Source organism: Carcharhinus amblyrhynchos, unplaced genomic scaffold, assembly GCF_965287045.1.
Source record: "Carcharhinus amblyrhynchos unplaced genomic scaffold, sCarAmb.v2.hapA scaffold_82, whole genome shotgun sequence".
NCBI lineage: Eukaryota > Metazoa > Chordata > Chondrichthyes > Carcharhiniformes > Carcharhinidae > Carcharhinus > Carcharhinus amblyrhynchos.
In genome coordinates, this window is record NW_027649822.1 from 280,273 (window position 1) to 299,781 (window position 19,509).

A 19,509-nucleotide genomic window follows, 5' to 3' on the forward strand; every position below is an offset into this window, starting at 1 on the left:
AGGCTAGTGGGTCATTGTTTTTGTAACTGGTCGGCGCAACATCGTGGGCCGAAGGGCCTGTTCTGCGCTGTAATGTTCTATGTTCTATGTTCTATGTTCTATAAGAACATATGAACATAAGAAATAGGAGCAGGAGTAGGCCATCTAGCCCTTCGAGCCTGCCCCGCCATTCAATAAGATCATGGCTGATCTGTTGTGGCTCAGTTCCACTTTCCCGCCCTCTCCCCATAACCCTTAATCCCCTCTCTTATCAAGAACCCATCAACCCGCTTCTTAAAAATATTTAGCGAGGCAGCCTCCACCACTTCAACGGGCAGAGAATTCCAGAGATTCACCACCCTTTGAGTGAAGAAGTTCCTCCTCAACTCCGTTCTAAACCGCCTCCCCTTTATCTTGAGGCTGTGCCCCCTAGTCCTACTGTCTTTTTTGAGCGGGAAGAGTCTCTCCACCTCTATCCTATCCATCCCATTCATCATCTTATACGTCTCAATGAGATCTCCCCTCATTCTTCTAAACTCTAACGAGTACAAGCCTAGTTTATTCAGCCTCTCCTCATAGCTCAACCCCCTCAACTCCGGTATCAGCCTAGTAAACCTCCTCTGCACTCCCTCCAGGGCCAAAATATCCTTGCGCAGGTGCGGCGCCCAAAACTGCACACAGTACTCCAGCTGCGGCCTCACCAATGCCCTATACAGCTGCAGCAAGACCTCCCTACTTTTATATTCAATTCCCCTCGCTATGAAGGTCCTTGTGCATGAGTCGCAAAAACACAGCGTGCAGGTGCAGCAGGTGGTCAGGAAGGCGAATGGGATGCTGGCCTTCATAGTGAGGGGGATTGAATATAAAAGTAGGGAGGTCTTGCTGCGGCTGTATAGGGCATTGGTGAGACCGCAGCTGGAGTACTGTGTGCAGTTTTGGGTGCCGTACTTATGCAAGGACATTTTGGCCTTGGAGGGAGTGCAGAGGAGGTTTACTAGGCTGATGCCGGAGTTGAGGGGGTTGAGCTATGAGGAGAGGCTGAATAAACTAGGCTTGTACTCGTTAGAGTCTAGAAGAATGAGGGGGGATCTCATTGAGACGTATAAGATGATGAAAGGGATGGATAGGATAGAGGTGGAGAGACTCCTCCTGCTCAGAAAGGACAGTAGGACCAGGGGACACAGCCTCAAGGTAAAGGGCGGGGGGGCGGTTTAGAACGGAGTTGAGGAGGAACTTCTTCACTCAAAGGGTGGTGAATCTCTGGAATTCTCTGCCCGTTGAAGTGGTGGAGGCTGCCTTGCTAAATATTTTTAAGACGCGGGTTGATGGGTTTTTGATAAGAGAGGGGAATTAAGTGTTATTGGGAGACAGCGGGAAAGTGGAACTGATCCACTTCAGATCAGCCATGATCTTATTGAATGGTGGGGCAGGCTCGAAGGGCTAGATGGCCTACTCCTGCTTCTATTTCTTATGTTCTTATGCGTGGGTTTCCTCCGCGTGCTGCGGTTTTCTCCCCCAAAGGTTAGGTGGATCAATTCTCCAAAGATGTGCAGGTTAGAGGGTAAGTGTGTGCAGTTCAGGAATAGGGTCAGATGTTGTGTTGACCCAGACTCGATGCGCTGTCGGGGACCCTATGATTTAAAGTGGGGTTTGGGGTGGGGGGAAGTTTGATATCTAGGGGAGGGTGTTGAAGGTCAAGGTGCTGCTGCTGTGACAATGCCCTCTCTTGTTTAAACACTCTGCAATGCTGGGACTGGGGGTGAAGAGGAGTGAACAACAGGGAGCAGATTGCAGCCTCTCTCCCCCCATTGAAACTGGGATTGTTGCTGCACCTCCCCACCACATCCACTGGGGGGCAGTCTGGACAATGGGGCAGCAGGCACCGCGCCTGCGCCACAATCACAGCGGCGGCCATCTTGCGTTGCCAGGGGAGACGCGGCGTCGCTGCCGCTCCCGCACAGGCGCACAGACAGCTTGATTTGAATCTTTTAACATTTTGAACCTTGATGATTATTATTCACTTCCTCAACCGTCAGACTTTCGGTTCCTTCACCGTTCTCGGCAGCACCGTTTCCTTTTAAATTTTAATTCACAGTTTTAAAAAAAAATCAACCCCGCGCGGTGTGTTGTGGGTGATCCTACGGCGCATGCGCAGTTCCGTTACTTTATAAAGTATCTTTAATATTTAATTTAATTTTAATTCCATTCCCGCGGGATTTCCGCCTCGGAATTTCTCTCACTTTCTCAGCAGTCGGTTTCTCTTTCTCTCTCTTTATGTTTTCATAAAACAAACGGCGGTTTGGGGGGGCGGGGCTGGTGAAACGGCACGGCACCATGGCGGCTGGCCCCGCCCCCTCTCTACAGGCCCCGGATGTTCCTCACAACGGACAGCGACCTCCCCCGAGAGCGCCGCCAAGAGGTGACATTGGCAGAAGCAGCAGCAGCAGCGGCCGGGAGGGTTACAGCAGCACCTGGTGGCCCGGAAGGGAAATAGCAGCAGCAGCAGCAGAGTCTCTGCCCCAAAGAATCCCCAAGTTCAGCTGCTCAGAGACACTGGGAAGGGAGGAAGGCTGTGTGTCTGCTCCTGGAATTTCAACTGAAATGTCCCAAGATCAGAATTTATAGATTCCTGTTCCATAAAAATATCTAAAAGGTGGTGGGTCAAAGATGGAAGGGTTGGAGCTGACCCACAAATCAACTCTGATCCAATAGAATGGTGAAGAAGACTTGAAAGTTCTCCTTATGTGTCCCCATGTTGTGTCCACAGTCCCTCCCAGTGACAGTGAGCTCAGAAATTGTCCAGTTTGTGGTGCCCCTGTTGGGTGCTGGGGGGAGGTGGGTGGCACAGTGGTTGGCACTGCTACTTCACAGCGCCAAGGACCCCATTCCCACTTTGAGGAGCTGTCTGTGGCAGGGTCTGCCCATTCTCCCCGTGTTTGCATGGGTTTTCACCGGTTTCCTCCCACATTTCCAAGTACTCTGCAATCTCATCTTTAATAGTGGACTGTAAAATCTTGCCACTGACTGGAATCAGGTTATGATGTGGGTATGCCGGCGTTGGACTGGCGTAAACACAGTAAAAAGTCTGACAACACCAGGTTTTAATCCAACCGATTTATTTGATAGTAAACGCACAAGCTTTTGGGGTTAGTCCCTTCGTCAGGTGAATGGAGAGTTCTGGCCTCAGACAGAGCATATAAAGCACAGACTCTATCTCTAAACAGTAATCTCTAAACAGTCTGTGCTTTATATGCTCTGTCTGAGGCCAGAACTCTCCATTCACCTGACGAAGGGACTAACCCCGAAAGCTTGTGCGTTTACTATCAAATAAATCGGTTGGATTAAAACCTGGTGTTGTCAGACTTTTTACGGAATCAGGTTAACAGGTCTACAATTTCCCATCTGTTCCCTCCCTCCCTTCTTAACCAGCAATGTTACATTAGCTGCTTTCCAGTCCCATGGTACCATCCCTGCCGCCAGTGATTCCTAAAAGATCACCATCAATGTCTCCACAATTTCCTCAGGTATCTATTTTAAAATCCTGGGGTGTAGTAATCCTGGGAGTCGCAAAAACCCAGCCTGCAGGTGCAGCAGGTGGTCAGGAAGGCAAATGGGATGCTGGCCTTCATAGCGAGGGGGATTGAATATAAAAGTAGGGAGGTCTTGCTGCAGCTGTATAGGGCATTGGTGAGGCCGCAGCTGGAGTACTGTGTGCAGTTTTGGGCGCCGCACCTGCGCAAGGATATTTTGGCCCTGGAGGGAGTGCAGAGGAGGTTTACTAGGCTGATACCGGAGTTGAGGGGGTTGAGCTATGAGGAGAGGCTGAATAAACTAGGCTTGTACTCGTTAGAGTTTAGAAGAATGAGGGGAGATCTCATTGAGACGTATAAGATGATGAATGGGATGGATAGGATAGAGGTGGAAAGACTCTTCCCGCTCAAAAAAGACAGTAGGACTAGGGGGCACAGCCTCAAGATAAAGGGGGGGCGGTTCAGAACGGAGTTGAGGAGGAACTTCTTCACTCAAAGGGTGGTGAATCTCTGGAATTCTCTGCCCGTTGAAGTGGTGGAGGCTGCCTCGCTAAATATTTTTAAGAAGCGGGTTGATGGGTTTTTGATAAGAGAGGGGATTAAGGGTTATGGGGAGAGGGCGGGAAAGTGGAACTGAGCCGCGACAGATCGGCCATGATCTTGTTGGGTGGCGGGGCAGGCTCGGGGGGCCGGATGGCCTACTCCTGCTCCTATTTCTTATGTTCTTATGTTCTTAGTCCGTCCCGTCTAGGTGATTTATCCACCTTCAAACCTTTCAGTTACCCCAGAACCTTCTCCTCAGTAATGGTCACTCACTCACCTGTGCCCCACTGAATCTCCTGGAGCTCTGGCATCCCACTGCTCTCTTCTACCATTAATACTGATGCAAATTAACTATTCAGTTCATCAGTCATTTCTTTGTTTCCCAATATTCCTTCTCCAGACTAATTTTCCAGTAGCCCAGTGGCTTTTTTTGCCTCTCTCACCCTTTATATATTGAAAAAAATACTCTTCCTTACTTCTTTTATATTACTAGCAAGCTTACATACACATTTCATCTTCACCCTCCTCATTGCTTTTTTAGATTTCCCAATCCTCTGTCTTCCCACTAATCCTTGCCACTTTGTTTGCTTTTTCTCTTGCTTTTATGCTGCCCCTGACTTCCCTCATCAGCCATGGATGCTTCATCCTCCCCTTCGCATGTTTCTTCCTCCATGGGATGAATTTCTGTTGTCCCTCATGAATAATTCCCAACAGCTGGGCAGCACGGTAACACAGTGGTTAGCACTGCTGCTTCACAGCCCCAGGGACCTGGGTTCGATTCCCAGCTCGGGTCACTGTCTGTGTGGAATTTGCACATTCTCCTCGTGTCTGCATGGGTTTCCTCCGGGTACTCCAGTTTCCTCCCACAGTCCAAAGATGTGCGGGTTAGGTGGATTGGCCGTGCTAAGAAATTGCCCCTTACTGTCCAGGGATGTGTAGGTTAGAGGGATTAGTGGGTATAATATGTAGGGATATGGGGGTAGGGCCTGGGTGGGATTGTGTTCAGTACAGACTCGATGGGCCGAATGGCCTCATTCTGTGCTGTAGGGTTCTATGATCTATGAACTCCTGCAGTTGCAGTTCCACTGCCTTCCCTACTTGGCTCCCTTTCCAATCAACTCGGGTCAGTTCCTCCCTCATATCTTTGAAGTTACCTTTATTTAACTCTAACGCCGTTACATCTGATTCCAGCTCCTTCGTCTCAAACTGCAGGGTAAATTCTATCATATTGTGGTCACTGCTCACTTAGGGTTCCTTCACCTTCAGTTCCCTAATCAAGTCTGCCTCATTACACATCACCAAATCCAGAATTGCCTGTTCCCTATTAGGTTCTGTCACAAGCTGCTCCAAAAACACCTTACACATTCCACAAATTCCTTCTCTTGGGATCCACAACCTACCTGATTTTGCTTGTCCACCTGCATATTGAAATCCCCCATGATTATTGTAACATTGCCTTTTCTATCTCCTGATTTATTTTCTGCCCCTCATTCTCTCACAATCCTCATCACTACCCTCAGTCTGTACTTTACCCTTTACCTCCACCAACAGTAGCCGACGTTTACATTTGAAGGCCAGTTTCCAATGAGAAACAAGTCTCTCTGTTTTTCCTTCTCCCTTTCCCTTGCCCCCTTTATTTCTTTTGCCTGTAATTCAGCAAGTTTTAATTATTTTGTTTGCAATTCCCGGAGAGAGGACAGAATTTCCGTGGAGTGAAAGGAGAACTTTGGATCATGGAAATAAATAGAAAAGTGTGAATGAATCAAGTTCCACTGTACTTTATTCCCACAGACCAATCGAATCGCAAGATCACAAAGGATTTAAAATATACATATGAGCTGCATATCGAACATGTAGAAACAGATTCAGGTTAAAAAGTGGTAAAGACTGGAACTAATGTTATTCACCATGAGTTCTCAATCATGTACCCCTTCTATTTCTTACACTCAGGAGAAGCAAATTCACAAATGTTCTTTCAAATACATTGTAGAAGATCACAAATGTATCCGTGCCTTTCTCTATCTCTCTGTAAGTTGCCCTTTCTCTCTTACTGTCTCTCTGCCTCTCCCTCAGTCTCCCTTTCCCTATCCTCTTCCTTGGTCTCCCCGCCCCCTCTCAGTCTCACTCTCCTTGCCCCACGCCGTCTCCATCTCCCTCACTGTCTCTGCTCCCCTTTTCTTATTTCTCTTTCTCCCTCCACCTCACAATGTTTTTCGCTCTTGCTGTGTCCATTGTATTTGTTCAGTTTCACTCTTTCCCTTTTGCTGATGCTCTCTGTGTCTGTATCTCTGTTTTGCTCTGCTTTTGACTATTTGTTCCTCATTGTTCCTGTGGAGCAGCACGGAGAGGCAGCGATTTGGGCGTGCGTCGTGGTCGAGATTAAGGTAATTTATAAAAAAAATTTTTAACTCTTTCTAGTTAAAGTTGTGAGCAGTGGTGTTCTTTTTTTCTTTTTTTCTTTTTTTAAGTTAGCTAGAAACCGGAAGTCGTCATTAGGAGGCTTACCGGTATTTGTAGTTTTTTTTTGTCCCTCTGACCCTATAAATTGGTACAGGGAGGATACCCGATCCTCTACACAGGTAGAGTATCCCACCCTCCCCCCTCCTCTAATCTAATAATAAGTGCGTGGGAAGTTTTTTTTTCTCCCCTCCTGGAAATTGTTTCAGAGATGGCAGTTCAGGCAGTAAGCTACACCTCCTGCGGTATGTACGAGGTGAGGGACACCAGTAGTGTTCCTGCTGATTTTACCTGCAGGAAGTGTGTACACTTGCAGCTTCTGGAGGATCGTGTTAAGGAGCTGGAGCTGGAATTGGAGGAACTCCGGATAATTCGGGAGGTTGAGGTGGACATTGATAGGAGTTACAAAGAGATAGTCACTCCTAAAAATGAGTCTTGGGTAACTGCTAGGAAGAGGGGTAAGATGCAATCGGGGAGACAATCCCCCAGGGCTGTTCCCCTCCAAAATAAGTTTTCTGTCCTGGAGGCTACAGTTGAGGAAGAATCAACTGGAGATAGCCAAAGGGAGCAGGTCTCTGGAGGTGAGCCTGCTGTGAAGGCTCAGGTGGATAGGGGAAGTAAAAGATTGGGCCTGGTGATTGTGGACTCCATAGTTAGGGGGACAGATAGGAGAGTCAACAGTAATGGAAGAGACTCAGGGCTGGTGTGTTGCCTCCCAGGGGTTGGGGTCCGGGATGTTTCAGAGCGGGTGTTTAAGACCCTCAAGGGAGAGGGGAGTCAGCCCCAAGTCATAGATCATGTGGGGACGTATGACATAGGGAGGATAAGGGAAGGGGATATTAAGCAGAAATTTATGGAGTTGGGGTGGAAACTTAGGGCCAAATCAAACAGAGTGGTTGTCTCGGGGCTCTTGCCTGTGCCACGGGATAGTTTAGAGAAGAACATTAATCAAGGGATTGAGTTTAGGAATCGAGAGGTAATGCTGCAACTTTATAAGACCCTTGTCAGACCCCCCTTGGAGTACTGTGCACTGTTCTGGTCGCCTCACTATAGGAAAGATGTAGAAGCGATTGAAAGGGTACAGAGGAGATTTACAAGGATGTTGCCTGGACTGGGAGGCATGCCTTATGAAGTTAGGTTGAGGGAGCTGGGACTCTTTTCCCTGGAGAGACGAAGGTTGAGAGGCGACCTGATAGAAGTTTACAAAATGTTGAGAGGAATAGATAGGGTGGATTCTCAGAGGCTATTTCCCCGGGTTGAAATGGTCGCTACGAGAGGACACAGATTTAAGGTGCGGGGAGGAAAGTACAGAAGTGATGTTAGGGGTAAGTTTTTCACTCAGAGGGTAGTGAGTGAATGGAATCGGCTGCCGTCAGTGGTGGTGGAGGCGAACTCGCTGGGGTCTTTTAAAAGACTTCTGGATGAGTATATGGGGTTTTATGGGGTTGGGGGTTATAGATAGGTGTTGATGTGATCGGCGCAACTCATGGGCCGAAGGGCCTGTTTGTGCTGTAGTGTACTATGTGCTATGTAACAGAGAGAGGGAAAGTTTGAACTCGTGGCTGAGGGGATGGTGCAGGAGGGAGGGGTTCAGGTTCTTGAACAATTGGGGCTCATTCTGGGGAAGGTGGGACCTCTACAAGAGTGATGGTCTACACCTGAATCAGAGGGGAACCAATATCTTGGGGGGTAAATTTGCAAAGGCTTTGCAGGGAGGTTTAAACTGATTCAGAGGGGGGGTGGGATCCTGAGTAGCAGGGATGAAATTGAGGGGGGCATAGATGGGGACTGCAAAGCACGGCATCGCAGGGGTGGGGTGGAGCAGGGTTTGAAATGCGTTTACTTTAATGCGAGGAGTATTCGCAATAAAGTGGATGAACTTGCAGCATGGATCAGTACCTGGGACTTTGATGTTGTGGCCATTTCAGAGACATGGATAGAGCAGGCTCAGGAGTGGTTGTTGAAGGTTCTGGGGTTTAAATGCTTTAGTCGAAGTAGAGAAGGAGGTAGAAAGGGGGGAGGGGTAGCATTATTAGTCAAGGACTGTATCAGTGACAGAAAAGAAGTTTGATGAGGACTTGTCTGTTGAGGTAGTATGGGCTGAGATTAGAAATAGGAGAGGAGAGGTCACCCTGTTGGGAGTCTTTTATAGACCTCCTAAAAGTTCTAGAGAGGTAGAGGTAGAGTTCTAGAGATTGCGGAGACGATCCTGGTTAGGAGTGAAAGTAATAGGGTAATTGTTATGGGGGATTTTAACTTTACTAATATTGATTGGAATTGTTATAGCTCTAGCTCGCTAGAGGGGTCAGTTTTTGTACAAAGCGTGCAGGAAGGTTTTTTGACTCAGTATGTAGACAGGCCAACTAGAGGTGAGGCTATATTGGATTTGGTGCTGGGAAATGAGCCAGACCAGGTGTTAGACTTGGAAGTTGGTGTGCATTTTGGTGATAGTGACCACAATTCGGTTACGTTCACCTTAGTGATGGAAAGGGATAGGCATGAACCTCGGGCCAGTGGTTTTAGCTGGGGGAAGGGTAATTATGAGGCTATTAGGAGAGAATTAGGGAGCATAGGTTGGACTAGGAAACTACAGGGTCTGGGAACGTCCGAAATGTGGAGTTTTTTCAAGGAGCAGCTACTGCGAGTCCATGATATGTATGTCCCTGTCAGGCAAGGAGGAAATGGTCGAGTAAGGGAACCGTGGTGCACGAAAAAAGTTGATTCGCTGGTTAAAAGGAAAAAGGAGGCTTATGTCAGGATGAGGCTTGAGGGCTCAGGTCGTGCACTGGAAAGCTATAGATTAGCCAGGAGGGAGTTAAAGAGGGAGTTAAGAAGAGCTAAAAGAGGACACGAGAAAACTTTGGCTGATAGGATTAAGGAGAATCCTAAAGCTTTCTTTAGATATGTTAAGAATAGAAGATTGGTTAGGGCAAGATTAGGGCCAGTCAGAGACAGCAGTGGGAAGTTATGTGTGGAACTGGAAGAGATTGGAGAGGCACTGAACAAATATTTCTCTTCGGTGTTCACGTAGGGAGACGTAAATGTAGCTGTGGAGAACACTGGGTTACAGGGTTGTAAACTGGATAGTATTGCAGTAGATAAGGAGGATGTGCTAGATATTCTCGAGGGTTTGAAAATAGATAAGTCCCCTGGTCCGGATGGGATTTACCCTAGGATTCTCTGGGAGGCAAGAGAGGCGATTGCAGAGCCTCTGGCTCTGATCTTCAGGTCGTCGTTGGTCACAGGTATAGTACCGGAAGATTGGAGGATAGCGAATGTTGTCCCATTGTTTAAGAAGGGGAATAGAGACTTCCCCGGGAATTATAGACCGGTGAGTCTTACTTCTGTTGTGGGCAAAGTATTAGAAAAAATTATTAGGGATAGGATTTATAGTTATTTGGAGAGTAATGAATTGCTTGGAGATAGTCAGCATGGTTTTGTAGCGGGTAGGTCGTGCCTTATTAACCTTATTGAGTTTTTTGAGAAAGTGACCAAAGAGGTGGATGGGGGTAAGGCAGTTGATGTGGTATATATGGATTTTAGTAAGGTGTTTGATAAGGTTCACCATGGTAGGCTTCTGCAGAAAATGCAGATGTATGGGATTGAGGGTAATCTAGGAAATTGGATCAGGAATTGGCTAGCAGATAGGAGACAGAGGGTGGTGGTTGATGGTAAATATTCGTCATGGAGTTCGGTTATGAGTGGTGTGCCTCAGGGATCTGGTTTGGGGCCACTGCTGTTTGTAATTTTTATTAATGATCTGGATGAGGGTATAGTTGGGTGGATTAGTAAGTTTGCTGATGACACCAAAGTCGGAGGAGTGGTAGATAGTGAAGAAGGGTGTCATAGTTTACAGAGAGACTTGGACAAGTTGCAGAGGTGGGCCGAGAGGTGGCAAATGGAGTTTAATGCGGAAAAGTGTGAGGTAATTCACTTTGGTAGGAATAACAGATGTGTAGAGTACAGGGGTAACGGGAGGACTTTGAATAGTGTGGATGAACAGAGGGATCTAGGTGTATATGTGCATCGATCCCTGAAAATTGGAAATCAAGTCGATAAGTTTGTTAGGAAGGCATACGGTGTCTTGGCGTTTATTGGTAGGGGGATTTAATTTAGGAGCCACAACGTCATGTTGCAACTGTACAAAACTCCGGTGCGGCCGCACTTTGGAGTACTGTGTGCAGTTCTGGTCCCCACATTATAGGGAGGATGTGGAGGCTTTGGAGAGGGTGCAGAGGAGGTTTACCAGGATGTTGCCTGGTATGGAGGGGAGGTCCTATGAGGAGAGACCGAGGGATTTGAGGTTGTTTTCGTTAGAAAGAAGGCGGCTAAGAGGGGATCTTATTGAAACATGCAAGATGATTAGAGGTTTAGATAGGGTGGACAGTGATAGCCTTTTTCCTCGGATGGAGAAAGCTAGCACGAGGGGGCATAGTTTTAAATTAAGGGGGGGGTAGTTATAGGACGGATGTCAGGGGTAGGTTCTTTACCCAGAGGGTGGTGAGGGATTGGAATGCCCTGCCTGCTGCGGTTGTAAATGTGCCTAGTTTGGGGGCGTTTAAGAGATCCGTGGATAGGTTTATGGATGGAAAGGGATTGGTTTAGGTTAGAGGGTCATTGCTTTTTAATTGGTCGGCGCAACATCGTGGGCTGAAGGGCCTGTTCTGCGCTGTAATGTTCTATGTTCTACACATTGGGAGGCACTCATAACTGACAGGGGACACTCCTAATGGTCAGGGGGGACACTCCTAATGGACAGGGGGGGGACACTCCTAATGGACAGGGGGGGACACTCCTAATGGACAGGGGGGGACACTCCTAATGGACAGGGGGGGACACTCCTAATGGACAGGGGGGACACTCCTAATGGACAGGGGGGACACTCCTAATGGACAGGGGGGGACACTCCTAATGGACAGGGGGGACACTCCTAATGGACAGGGGGGGACACTCCTAATGGACAGGGGGACACTCCTAATGGACAGGGGGGGACACTCCTAATGGACAGGGGGACACTCCTAATGGACAGGGGGGGGACACTCCTAATGGACAGGGGGGGACACTCCTAATGGACAGGGGGGGACACTCCTAATGGACAGGGGGGGGACACTCCTAATGGACAGGGGGGGACACTCCTAATGGACAGGGGGGGGACACTCCTAATGGACAGGGGGGGGACACTCCTAATGGACAGGGGGGGGACACTCCTAATGGACAGGGGGGGACACTCCTAATGGACAGGGGGGGGACACTCCTAATGGACAGGGGGGGGACACTCCTAATGGACAGGGGGGACACTCCTAATGGACAGGGGGACACTCCTAATGGACAGGGGGGGACACTCCTAATGGACAGGGGGGGACACTCCTAATGGACAGGGGGGACACTCCTAATGGACAGGGGGGGACACTCCTAATGGACAGGGGGGGACACTCCTAATGGACAGGGGGGGGACACTCCTAATGGACAGGGGGGGACACTCCTAACGGACAGGGGGACCCTCCTAATGGACAGGGACACTCCTAATGGACAGGGGGACACTCCTAGTTGAGATGCAGGCATATATCTGTAATAGTTGCTCCTCCAAATCCAAATGAGGGGCACCCCAATCGAGATAGAAGGCTCCATTATTCGAGACAGGGGATGCTCCAAATTGGGATAATGGACAATCCAAATTGAGAAAAGGGACACTCCTTATAGAGGCAGCCAGCGTGTCCAACTGAGATAGGTTGGATTTGAAATTGAGATGGGGGCACTCCAAATCCAGAACTGGGGCACTCCAATTTGAGATGGAGGGGGGCACTCCCAATTCGAATAGGGATACACCAAGTAAGCCTACAGCACAGAATGAGGCCATTCGGCCCATCGAGTATGTACTGAACACAATCCCACCCAGGCCCTACCCCCATATCCCTACATATTATACCCACTAATCCCTCTAACCTACACATCCCTGGACAGTAAGGGACAATTTCTTAGCACGGCCAATCCACCTGGACTGTGGGAGGAAACTGGAGCACCCGGAGGAAACCTATGCAGACACGAGGAGAATGTGCAAACTCCACACAGACAGTGACCCGAGCTGGGAATTGAACCCGGGTCCCTGGAGCTGTGAAGCAGCAGTGCTAACCACTGTGCCACCTAAAAATTGTACCCTCCTCCATCACTACCTCTGGCAGCTTGTTCCAGACACTCACCACCCTCTCTGTGAAAAAATTGCCCCTCTGGGCACTTTTGTATCTCTCCTCTCTCACCTTAAACCTACGGCCTCTAGTTTTAGACTCCCCTACCTTTGGGAAAAGATATTGACTATCTCACTGATCTGTGCCCCTCATTATTTTATAGATCTCTATAAGATCACCCCTCAGCCTCCTACGCTCCAGAGATAAAATGTCCCAGTCTGTCCAGCCTCTCCTTATAACTCAAACCATCAAGTCCCAGTAGAAGCCGAGAAAAGCAGTCTTTTCTGCACTCTTTCTAAAGATGTGCGGGTTAGGAGATTGCCCCTTACTGTCCAGGGATGTGTAGGTTGGAGGGATTAGTGGGTATAATATGTAGGGATATGGGGGTAGGGCCTGGGTGGGATTGTGTTCAGTACAGACTCGATGGGCCGAAGGGTCTCTTTCTGCACTGTGGGGTTTCTATGAATTAAATCTGTTAAAAAGCATTTAGACAGTTAGACGGGTACGATGGGTAGAGAGGGATATGGGCCAAACACTGCCAATTGGGATGAGCCTAGGGGTTTATAGAAAGGGGCAGCAGGGACATGTGGGGCTGAAGGGTCTGTTTCCACGCTGGAAACATCAATCATTCTCTCAGTGATGACGCAATGAGGTCCCGCCCACTCCGTGACGTGACTGAAGGGTGGTGCTCTGACGTCACTGCCCACATACAGCACGTGACCTGAGCTGGCCAATAGCTGCTTGTCTCTGCACAGGCGGGGGTTTCCCAGTGGCGGGGAGACCGAATTTGTGAATAAAGGTAAGGAATTAAATGCGAGGGAAGAGTCTCAACTTCAACGGAGCTGCCTCTCGCTGGCTGGGATTGTCCCCAATGGCAGCGAGTCGCTGCTTCATCAGAATCTGCCCGCGTGGACCCACCCTGCCTATCAATCATTGTGATGGCGCGGGTTCTTAGTGGTTGTGTTCATTTGACCGACAGCAGAATGGACCAATAGGGAGTGAGGGTGCAGTGAGGTCCCGCCCAGTCAGTGAAAGCGCGCGGTCAGTGCATTGCGCGCTGTTGGAGCGGGGTGTGATGTCATTGGATGTCCACCACGTGATCGGAGCTGACCAATCGGTGAGTAGGAAAGCACCAATGAGGAATGTTCAGAGAATGAGGTCCCCGCCCATTTACGCGGGGGGGGGGGTCGTCCGAAGTCACGTGACCGGGATTTGAACAATGGGCGGGCCGGAAACCAGCGGCAGCCGCCCTGAGTGCGCGTGCGCGGACTTCACTCCGGGAGGGTGCGCGCAGGCGCAGTGCGGTTTGTCAGCGCGCGGATTTCCGGGTTTGTGAATAACGGTCAGGAATTAACGGCCCAGAAAAAGGTTCAACATTCAGCTTCAGGATTAAAATGGTGATTTACTGTCGAGCTGAGATGACTCTGTGTCAAAGCTAAAACAGTAAGATGTCTCACAACACCAGGTTTATTTGGCAGCACGAGCTTTCGGAGTGTGGCTCCTTCTTCAGGTGAGCGGGAGATGTGTTCACAAACAGGGTGTATATAGGCACAGACTCCATTTCCAGGATAATGGTTGGAATGTGGGTCTTTCCAAGTGTTAAAGGTGCAGACAGTGTGAGTGGAGAGAGGGTTTGAGCAGCAGCTTACAGAGATGTCGGTAGGACTCTGAATAGTGTGGATGAACAGAGGGATCTAGGTGTATGTGTACATAGATCCCTGAAAGTTGGGAATCAAGTAGATAAGGTTGTTAAGAAGGCATACGGTGTCTTGGCGTTCATTGGTAGGGGGATTGAATTTAGGAGCCGCAGCGTCATGTTGCAACTGTACACAACTCTGGTGCGTCCGCACTTGGAGTACTGTGTGCAGTTCTGGTCCCCACATTATAGGAAGGATGTGGAGGCTTTGGAGAGGGTGCAGAGGAGGTTTACCAGGATGTTGCCTGGTATGTAGGGGAGGTCCTATGAGGAGAGACTGAGGGATTTGAGGTTGTTTTCGTTAGAAAGAAGGCAGTTAAGAGGGGACCTTATTGAAACATGTAAGATGATTAGAGGTTTAGATAGGGTGGACAGTGATAGCCTTTTTCCTCTGATGGAGAAATCTAGCACGAGGGGACATAGCTTTAAATTTAAGGGGTGGTAGTTATAGGACGGATGTCAGAGGTAGGTTCTTTATCCAGCGGGTGGTGAGGGATTGGAATGCCCTGCCTGCTGCAGTTGAAAATGCGCCTAGTTTGGGGGCGTTTAAGAGATCTCTGGATAGGTTTATGGATGGAAAGGGATTGGTTTAGGTTAGAGGGTCATTGTTTTTTAATTGGTCGGCGCAACATCGTGGACCAAAGGGCCTGTTCTGCGCTGCAATGTTCTGTGTATCGTCTCCAGACGGCAGATGAGATACCTGAAGAAGCAGCGACACTCCAAAAGCTTGTGCTGCAAAATAAACCTGTTGGACTGTAACCTGGTGTTGTGGGACTTCTTACTGTGTCCACCCCAGTCCAACGCTGACATCTCCACATCAAAACTAAAAGACATAGAAAGTGAGAGATGTCTATACTGCAGGGGAAGGGAATGAAAGATCATGGCTACAAAACCAAGAGGAAAGGGCTGCTGATGGCCATCCACAGAGAGAGTAAAGGATGTGAATGGCCAAACGGCAGAGAAGCTGAAAGCAGAGGATAAGCCGTGACAGATGAAGATGTGGGAGCAGAGGGCGGAGGGAATAGGTAGGGCAAAGTGAAATAAGAAAAGTGATTGGCTGTACTAAATTGCTCCTTAGGTTGGATGATTATGGCCTGGATGGGATTGTGTTCAGTACAGACTTGATGGACCAAAAGGCCTCCTTCTGCACTGTTGTGATTGTATGATTCTATATTTCATAGAAAGATCTCAGTGATTACAAGCTAGGCCTTGTATGTTTAAACACTGTACAGCACCATCTAAATTATTACAATCTAGTGTTTGTATGAGTGAACACAGTAACAGATCTCTGTTTCAGTCTGGGCCCTGTATGACCATTTGCACAACAAACAAAACTAAATTGCTTTTAAGTTGCCGCACATTCAGCAAATGTAAGAAAACTGACTGAGAGCTTGATTGAAAACAAGGTTATGTGCACAACTACAGTGCAACACATGTATTGTCACAACAGCCCCAAATCCCAAACTCTATCTGTAGAGAGAGAGAGAGAACCCACAGTTTATGCCTCATGGAAATCCCCTCCCCACTTTTTTGCCCGTCTGGGCTTCCACTGCGTAACTTCCACCTCCCTGAGTTTGCAAGTGTTGGCTCATTGTCTGTGTGGAGTCTGCACGTTCTCCCCGTGTCTGAGGGCTTTTGTCCCATTCTCCAAAGATGAGCGGGATAGGTGCATTGGCCATGCTAAGTTGCTCCACAGTGTCAGGGGGATTAGCAGGGTAAACATGGGGATAGGGTCTAGGTGGGATTGTGGTCGGTGCAGGACCAAATAGCCTCCTTCTGCACTGCTGGAATTGTATGATTCTGTGTTTCATAGAAAGATCCCTGTTATCACAATCCAGACCTTGTGTGTATAAACCCTGTGCTACACCATCTAAGTGACTACAATCAAGTGCTTGTTTGAGTGAACACAGCACCAGATCTCTCTCTCCATTATTTCAGTCTGGGCCCTGTATGAGTATTTAACAAGGTGATGTGTAACAGGATGGTACATCACGGTAAAGCTCACGGAATTGGAGGAAGTGTGTTAGCACGGATTGAAAACTGTCACACAGAAATCAGAGTTAGAATAAATGGCTCCTTTTCAGACTGGAAAGGTATAACTAGTGCAGCACTGAAGAGATCAGTTCTTGGCTGACAATTGTTTTGTGACCTGGCAGAAGGAACAGAATGTAAGGTTTCCAAATTTGCCGATGATACCAAGTTTATTGGAAGGGCCTGTTGTGATGAGGATATTGTGATGCTGCAAAGGGATACAGAGAGACTGGGTGACTAGGTGAAAACTTGGCAAGGGGAATTTAATGTGGGCAGGTGTGAGGTCATGTACTTCAAATAGGTGGAATCAAAAGGCAGATTGTTCTGTAAAAGGAGACAGACTGCAGGTGAGTTCAGTACAGGGAGATCCAGGTGTTTCATTGCATGGATCACTAAAAGTTAGCTGGCATGTCTAACAAGGGGAAACACCATTTTGTTTTGATTTTGATTTATTATTGTCCCATTTATTTGCATACACTGTCTGTATAGCACACAAGAAACAATATTTTTCAAAGCATACTGTTTATAGAGAAGGAAACAAAAGAATGCTGTGTTACAGGCACAGCTTGGGTGCAGAGAAAGATCAATTTAATACAGGGCAGGTCCATTCAAAAGTCTGATGACAGCAGGGAAGAAGCTGTTCTTGAGTTGGTTGGTACGTGACCTCAGTCTTTTGTATCTTTTTCCCAAGGGAAGAAGGTGGAAGAGAGAATGTCTGGGGTTCAGTGGTGTCCTTGAATTGTGCTGGTTGCTTTGCCGAGGCACAGGAAGTGTAGGCAGAGTCAATGGATAGGAGGCTGGTTTGTGTGATGGATTTGACTATATCCACAACCTTTTGAAGTTTCTTGTGATCTTAGGCGGAGCAGGATTCAAACCAAGCTTTGATACAACCAGAAAGAATGCTTTCTGTGATGCAATTGTAAAAGTTGCTGAGAGTCGTAGCTGACATGCCAAATTTCCTTTATCTTCTGATGAGGCGTTGGTGGACTTCCTTAACTATAGTGTCAGCAGAAGGGAACTTGGACAGGTTGCTGATCTGGACACCTTCGCCCAGGTTGCTGTAGACAGCAGCATGTTCTCTAAGCTTCCTGAAATCGATGACAATCTCCTTCACTTTGTTGACATTGAGGGAGAGATCATTGCCGCACCAGTTCACCAGATTCTCTATCTCATTCCTATACCCAGTCTTGTCATTGTTTGAGATCCAACCCACTGCAGTGGTGTCATCAGCAAACTTGAAAATCAAGTTGGAGGGGAATTTGGTCACACTGTCAGGTGTATAAGGAATATAGCAGGGGGCTGAGAACACAGCCTTCTGGGGCGCTGGTGTTGATGAAGATCGTGAAGGAGGTGTTGTTGCCTGTCCTTACTGATTGTGGTCTCTTGTTTAAGAAGTTCAGGATCCAGTCATAGAGGGAGGAGCCGAGGCCCAGGCAACTGAGTTTGGAGATGAGTTTTGTAAGAATAATGTTATTGGAGACTGAGCTTTAGTCAATAAATAGGTGTGTTAGTTATCTAGTGTTGCAGCATTGAGTGTAGGGCCAGGGAGATGGTGTTTGCTGTGGACCAGTTGTCGTGGTTGGTGAACTGTTGTGAATCTCCGCAGTCAGGAGGGTGAAATTGATTAATACCATGACTTGCCTTTGGAAACATGCCATAATGATGGGTGTCAGAGCCACCGACTCATAGTCACTAAGGCATGCTGCTAGGCTTTTCTTTGATATTGGGATACTGGCCATTTTCTTTAAGCAGAAAGGAACCTCAGATTGTTGTAAAGAGATGTTGAAGATGTCTGCAAATACCCCCACCAGCTGATCTGAGCAGGATCTGAGTGCTTGTCTGGTACCCCATCAGCTAACCATTGAGGAAGCTGCTCTCTAATCTGCAATGATGACCTCAGATACAGCTGGTACAATGGTTATAACACCGAGGAACCAGGTTCGATTCCCGGCTTGTGTGACTGTCTGTGCGGAATTTGTACGTTCTCCTCGCATCTGCATTGGTTCCCTCCGAATGTTCCAGTTCCTGTCTATGCTCCAAAGATGTGCAGGCTCTGTTGATTGGTCATGCTAAATTGCCCCTTCGTGTCCAGGAATCAGCAGGGTAAATACGTGGGGTTACAAGGATAGAGCCTGGGTGGGATTGTGATTGGTGCACACTTGGTAGGCTGAATGGCCTCTTTTTTTGCACAGTCGGGATTCTGTGCGGAGTTAAGAAGGAAAATGGCATTTTTGCGTATATTGTAAAGAGCTTGTTTAAAAATAGGGAATTTCCACTTTCATTCTGGCTAAGATGGAGTCAGCGTGATGACACAGTGTGTAACCCGGGGAGGATGGAGTCAGCGCGATGACGCAGTGTGTAACCCGGGGAGGATGGAGTCAGTGAGATCAGACAGTGTGTAACACGAGAGGGATGGAGTCAGTGAGATCAGACAGTGTGTAACCCAGGGAGGATGGAGTCAGTGAGATCAGACAGTGTGTAACCCAGGGAGGATGGAGTCAGTGAGATCAGATAGTGTGTAACACGAGAGGGATGGAGCCTATGAGATAGTTTGTGAACTTGGTTAGTATGTCGAATGGTAATACTGTGATTGAAACATTTCCAACAGTCCTGCTTCCCCTTCAGCGTCATTTGATGTCCAGTATGTGGGCTAAATTGTCATTTTGATTGACGCTGGCAGTATTTGACACTCTTTCTGTCTTAGCATAATCAGATGTCCGGGGAAACGCTGGATTAATTGTGAAAATCCACAGTTGCGATTAAGCAGAGATTGTGGCCTACAAGAGGTGATCTAGCACAGTATTGTGAGAGCTACAGCCAGAGAGAACCCTTCACTTTCAAAGCGCTTCCATATATTTTCTGGAGAGGAAGGTAAGAGGAAGTTCCATTTACTCTGGTCCTGTAGAAAGTACAAAAAGATTATAACGTGAGGTGGGAAATGCTGAGTGAGATATGGAGAGTCTGAGCACCAAGCACAAATTATCCAGTGTAAGGCTGTGTGATGTACGATGAAGTTGGAGCAGTTTGTGTCTGAGGAAACACCGGGCTTGAACAAACCCCCTACATTGTCACATCTTGATACTTAAAACAT

At 48.0% G+C, this 19,509-nt stretch overlaps 1 protein-coding gene across 1 annotated transcript in view; it reads left to right on the forward strand.

Annotated features, from left to right (window-relative positions):
• The first annotated feature begins 2,313 nt into the window (after positions 1-2,313).
• LOC145337933 (uncharacterized) overlaps positions 2,314-19,509 on the forward strand; it is a 222,541-nt gene continuing 205,345 nt past the window's right edge. Inside the window, exons 1-2 of the mRNA XM_080182716.1 lie at positions 2,314-2,513; positions 6,298-6,436. Coding sequence (XP_080038842.1) covers positions 2,314-2,513; positions 6,298-6,436 — 339 coding nt within the window. The remainder of the gene's footprint in view (positions 2,514-6,297; positions 6,437-19,509) is intronic.